This window comes from Mauremys reevesii, linkage group 8 (assembly GCF_016161935.1).
Source record: "Mauremys reevesii isolate NIE-2019 linkage group 8, ASM1616193v1, whole genome shotgun sequence".
NCBI lineage: Eukaryota > Metazoa > Chordata > Testudines > Geoemydidae > Mauremys > Mauremys reevesii.
Genome location: NC_052630.1, coordinates 34,058,617 through 34,064,946, shown reverse-complemented (window position 1 = coordinate 34,064,946; position 6,330 = coordinate 34,058,617). Strand labels below are relative to the sequence as shown.

General features: G+C 46.9%; 1 protein-coding gene across 1 annotated transcript; it reads left to right on the top strand.

The window, feature by feature from the left end:
• Positions 1 to 3,789: 3,789 nt before the first annotated feature.
• LOC120370673 (COMM domain-containing protein 5-like) lies at positions 3,790 to 4,631 on the top strand. Its single transcript, XM_039485725.1, has one exon. The coding sequence runs from the start codon at positions 3,889 to 3,891 to the stop codon at positions 4,456 to 4,458; it is 570 nt and encodes a 189-aa protein (XP_039341659.1). The 5' UTR covers positions 3,790 to 3,888; the 3' UTR covers positions 4,459 to 4,631.
• Positions 4,632 to 6,330: the final 1,699 nt, after the last annotated feature.

Below are 6,330 nucleotides of genomic sequence, written 5' to 3'. Positions count from 1 at the left end.
ATGCCATTGTAAATTGGGAATGAGATGATGGTTACCAGTCCTATTGCACTATACCTTCTGCTGCTGTCATAGGTGCCCCTGGCTGAGATCAGCCGGGGGCGCAACAGACAAAAATGGGAATGACTCCCCGAGTCAATCCCTCCTTTATGGTATCTAAAAATAGAATCAGTCCTGCCTAGAATATGGGGCAAGTGTACTAGAGATCCAGTGTATCAGAGAACCAGAGAGCACAGCCACTCTGTGTCAGATCCTGCAGGAATGATGAGCTGCATGCCATTCACAGGGGGTGCTCCTGCAACAACCCCACCTGTTGCTTCCCTCCTCCCACAGCCTTCCTGGGCTACCGTTGCAGTGTCCCCCTGTTTGTGTGCTGAAGTAATAAAGAATGCAGGAATAAGAAACAGTGACTTGTTAGTGAAATAAAATGAGGGTGAGGCAGCCTCCAGCTGCTATGATAGTCCAGGCAGTACAGAATCTTTTCTTTACACATGAAGGGCGGGGGCTGGTGGAGTTCAGTCCCCTGTTGCTATGATGAAGACGGTTACCAGCCGTTCTGTACCGTCTACTGGGAATGACCGGGAGGCCAGTCAGGAGCACTCATGGGATGATGACAAGGATGGATACCAGTCCTATTGCACTATACCATCTGCCACAAGGCTGATGATGATGACAGATATCAGCCATATTGTACCATCACCCACCAAGGGGGGGGGGGAGGATGCTACAGTTCAGTGCTGCAGCATCGCGTCTACCAGCAGCATTCAGTACACATAGGGTGACATTTAAAAGAGTTAAGAGACGATTTTTTTCCCTTTTCCTTCTGGGGGTGGGGGTACATTGATGAGCTATGCCTTGAACCACCGCGGACAATGTGTTTGACCCTACAGGTACTGGGAGCTCAGTCAAGAATGCAAATGCTTTTCAGAGACTGCAGGAACTGTGGGATAGCTTGAGTCCTCAGTCCCCCCTCCCTGAGTGTCCATTTGATTCTTTGGCTTTCCGTTACGCTTGTCACGCAGCAGTGTGCTGAGTCTCTGCTATGGCGTCTGTCTGGAGATTTTTAAAAAATGCTTTGGACTTTCGTCTTCTGTAACGGAGCTCTGATAGAACAGATTTGCCTGCCCATACAGCGATCACATCCGTACGGTCCATGCTGGAGCTCTTTTTGGATTTTGATTTCGGACTGCATCGCCACCCATGCTGATCGGAGCCCCACGCTGGGCAAACAGGAAATGATATTCAAAAGTTCGCGGGCCTTTTCCTGTCTACCTGGCCACTGCATCCAAGTTCAGTGGTGCACTGTGGGATACTGCCCGGAGGCCAATACCGTCGATTTGCGGCCACACTAACCCTAATCCGATATGGTAATACCGATATTAGCGCTACTCCTCTCATTAGGGAGGAGTACAGAAACCGGTTTAAAGAGCCCTTTATATCAATATAAAGGGCCTCTTAGTGTGGACGGGTGTGGCGTTAAATCGGTTTAATGCTCCTAAAACCGGTTTAAACGTGTAGTGTAGACCTGGCCACAGTCCAATGGTAATTAAAACACTGCTCTTGTGGGATCCAATTTATTTAGTCGTTCCACACATTGGGCCCCCCAGTTCAATGTCTCTCTCCTTGAATAAGGAGCCCCCAACCCTCCTTCCCAGACCTGGGCTCAGTTCAGTCTATTCCCTGCAGCTGCTTTCTCAGGCCAGCTGCAGCTTCCAGGACTTCTGTCCTGCTTGGCACTCTCTGCCCTCCTAGCTGGACCAACACTGGCTGCCATGCATGAGTTCCTTTGAAAAATCCCACACCCAACACAAGTGTAGCAATTGCATGCTTCAGGGTAGAAGATAATTGCTTCAGGGATCAGGAAGGAATTCCCTGCCCCATGTACAGGCCAGGTATGTTTTAATAACAGCTTCATAATGTGAGTCATTCCTCTGAAGCAGCAGCTCAGTGCCACAGAACTGCCTTCTGGCTTGCTGCAGAATGCACAGGGGCCAGACTACAAGCTCTTGGGACATGGGGAGAAGCTCCATTTAATTTCCAGTGAGCAGGGAGTTCAAATAAAAATCAGGAAATGCAGAACGGGGCTGGCTGCCTCTTACAGGACCAAATAAATTCTGCCCTTGCTTACATGCCATTGACCTTATGAGGATTGTCCATTGGTGATAGACTCCCAGTTCTGGGGGGCGTCAGTCCTCCCTTATAGCACTTTCTGTCTGTGCCATGGCATTGAAGCTGGGAGGAAATGGGCCTGTACGTTCAAGGTGCCGAAAGAGATTTATTTTTGAACAAACACTATATCAATGGCTAATTCATTTTTTTTATGTTCCTTGATGTTTGGGGCACTAGCACTTCAAATCCAGCCTTGTTTGCAAAGGCCCCGGACAAGCAATTCCACAAATTAAAACAAATAATTATGATTAATTGCAAGTGGCCAGCCCAGCCCAGGAGTTAAGCACTTGCACTGTCAGTGAACATACGGTTTAATAAAGGCTGCAGCAGAGAAAAATAACAGTCAACTTGTCTTTATTACAGGGCTCAGTATTTGCACTGTAACTCTGTTCACCGAGCAAATCCAGCAAACACACTCTTGGAGCTGGCTGTTTTCCCTTGCTGCTATGCAGCCTGAGATAGTGATGATCAATTCTCAAGTTTCAGGGTAGAAGATGATTGCTTCAGGGATCAAGAAGGAATTCCCTACCCGATGTACAGGCCAGGTATGTGATTATAACATCTTCATAATGTGTGTCATTCCTCTAAAGCAGCAGACAAACATTCACACAAAGTAATGTGGGATGCAGAGGTGGATAGTGGAGGGGTGACGAGGGTGGTTTCTGTCAAGGGTTGCTGGGGTGGAGTGGGGAGGGATAAAGAGTTCCAGGTCCTGCATTGCCCAGGACACCTCTACAAAGAGGAGATTCATTCCTTCCTCTCTGCCAACAGCTTCACCTGCCTCCTGGATCCCCCAAACCCAAACTGCCACCCAGCAGAGAAAAGCCTGAACTGTCCCAAGAGTACTGTCAAAGCCTCCTGCTTCCCCTTCACAGATTCTGCAGTGCAGCCAGGTGTGTCCGGTGCAACCCAAACAAGCTCTGTGTGTCCAGCATTATATTCTGCAGCAGACTGAAAATCTGCAGCATAACATTTAATTGAATATGACAATAAATAACCTGGGGACTGTGTACTGATCTTATACTGATTTTATACTCATAATTGTATAAAATTAACTGAAGTTACTCAGTTAACCAGAGATCCCATACTGCCACACCAGAGTGCTGCAGAAACCAGGGGTCATTGCCACAGCATTGGCATATGGCTTGCTGCAGAATATGCAGGGGCCTGACTACAAGCCCTTGGGACATGGCGCAAGGGCCATTCTTAATTTCCAGTGTGCAGTGTGTTCAAATCAGAATCAGGAAAAGCAGAAGTAGCAAGATTTTCAGAAGTGACTAGTGCTTTTGGGTGCCCAACTTGAGACACCTTGTAGGGTCTAGATTTTCAGAAACTGCTGAGCACCTGCCCTCTGATCATTTGGGCTCTTTCAGGTGTCTCACAATGGGCACCCAAAGATTAAGGCATCCCAAATCACTAGTTGCTTTTGAGAATGTTGGCCAAAGTTCATAGGACATCATCAATGTGCTGCCGCACAGCCTGGATAGGTTAGGGTAAATATCTAACAACATAAACTGAAGGCTGCACATTTCACAGGAAAAACAGGGACTGAACTTTACATGTGTGCAAAGTGGCTGAGCTAATATTCCTAGAGGAAGCCTAACTTCTTTGCATTTAGCCGGCAAGGCGGGGTCGCCGCCCTACTCGCACCCGGCGCACGGCGAGCGCAGCCTGGGCAGAGTCAGCTTCCTGGGGGCCCGGCTGCCCGCCCCGGTGGAGGCGATGGCCAGGGGCGTGCGGGGCCTGAGCCAGGAAACCTTCCGCCGCCTGCTGACAGTCGTTGTTAGTGCATTGGAAGGAAAAGATTGCAAAGAATCTGTGAGGGCGATTGCAGAAAGCGTTGATCTGTCAGAAGAGCAGCTCACTTCCCTCATCTCTGGCATGTATACTCTCCTCAGAGAGGCCCTGCGGCTTCCCGTATCGACTTTCAAACAAGAAGTTTTTAAGGAAGATCTCCAGGAACTTAGGATACCAGAAGAGTTCATCATGGACTTTGCCAGTGTGGTCTTTGGTAACAGGCGTCCTGTTGTTGAAGCCGCAACTATGAAACAAGGAAATAAGCTGCCAAGTGTTAATGACATTAAGTGGAGAGTGGATGTGGCTATATCCACAAGTTCACTGGCCCGTGCATTGCAACCGTCCATTTTAATGCTGCTGAAGCTTTCGGATGGGACAGCTCATCGCTTTGAAGTGCCAGTTGTAAAGTTCCAAGAATTAAGGTACAACGTTGCCCTGATATTGAAGGAAATGAATGATCTGGAGAAAAGAAGCATTCTGAAAATCCAGGACTGAACACTTCCAAACTGCAAATTAATAGAACCAGTTGGAAAACCTGAAAGAGAATTGTGAAATGCAAAATAAAGATCTAGCACCATTTTGCATGTATCAGTATTGTAACATAACATTTCTAACATCTGCTGTAAATATTTTTCAATTAAAGTGTTAAAAGCCAAAAAAATTTTCTATCCCTTTCTCTGCATCCTTAATGGCATCATTGCATTTAGCTCTATCTGAGCTATTTCTATTGCAATTCCATCCAGTTCTTTCCTATCCACAGTCCAGACTGTGACTGTCTTACTGAAACTGGGGAGCTGAATGGCACTCACTGTGTAGGTAAAAACTCCCCAACGTGAGTAAGGGATCACAATTTGGCCCTTAGTTTTAATTCCTCTGCTTCTGCCTCCCATTCTTCCCTACTCTCATCTGCTCCTTTTACTTCCTCTTTCTTTCATCTTTCTTGGATGGATACACATAGCAACATGAGCTGCATGGGCTGATGGCATTGCTTGGTCCTCTGTGGCTTTCCTTTCTGGCGTCTTTTCTGCCTCCTCTTCCACCTTTTCCTTCCAAGTGTCCCTTCCCATAACCCTGTCACTGGCACTGCTTTCCCTAAACAGACCCCATGTGCACTTGTGCTGGCACTGCCTCTTTAGTCGTCTGACACTGACCAGGGCCTGACCTGCTGCTCATGTGAGAGGCAGAGCTCAGTGTCCTGTCAGCCTCCAGCTGCTATGCAGACATCATTAGCTCCTTTCTCAGCTGTGACACAGGCTGAGGCAGGAGAATAACTTATCCAGTGTCATAGGCCCATGACTGATGTGGCCAGACAAGGCCATTCTCACTACTTCATTAGGTGCCAGGAAGGTGTAGCAGCAAAACATATCCCTTCCCTTCATCTGTTTTCTTTCTCTCCCCCTCTCCATTCTGGGCTGTGTGGATCACATCTTGTCTGGTCCTCTTTGCTGTTCACATTCTGTTTTCTCAGTCACCCCTCTCTATTGTTTTGTGCAAAGTGAAATTTACAAAGATCCTGGAGCCTGATTATCTTTTCACTTGAACCAGTTTTGCTCTGCTGTAAATCTATTGATTCCAGTGGACTTATTCTGGATTTGTACTTGCACTAGTGAGCAGAGAACCAGGCCCTTGAGCTCTAAAACATTGTATTTTAGAGATTACATTGCCAGTGAGTTTCTCTGTTGCTGGGTTCAAGCACAGATTGGAAATAAGGTTCCAAAGTGCAAACTGAGGAACTCTTGCTTTGTCTCCAGTGGGAACCGTGTCAGTATCTCACAAGAGTGGGCCTAAAGCCTTTGTGATGTTGGGAATGTGGAGAACTTGGGGACAGGAAGAGAGTTTTATGCAGCCTGATACTGTTCTTCCACAGTCGGAGTTTTTAGGCTGAGGGTGACATTCTGCTCATTTACAAAGCTGGGCTGAGGCTCTCACTAAAATTAATTATTTAACCTCTTGTGGCAAATAATGGGAAGCCATCTTTGTCTGAACAGTTCTGAGTTGGTTGTTTTTAATAAGTCTGTAGTTTAAATGTCTATTTTCTCTACATCCATTTGGATGCTGAGGCGAGCTGGCTCTGATTTTATAACTCTTTTTGGGGCACTTACTTCAGTGACACCAATTTGTCTCGCAAATACTAAGCACATTTGGAAAAAACAGATTAACATTATCAGATTTGGTATGGGATGTTGGTGCTAATCCTGCAGCTATTATGCTGAAATCAGCCAGAGGTTTGCCAGAGTAAGGGCTGCAGGATTGGACCTTCGGTGTCTATCTTGGACTAGAGCAGAAATGCTCTGTAAATCTGTCACTGTGGAGCTGCATACCCATTAGGCCATATCGTACTGTGACTCTACAGCAATCTCCCTGTGA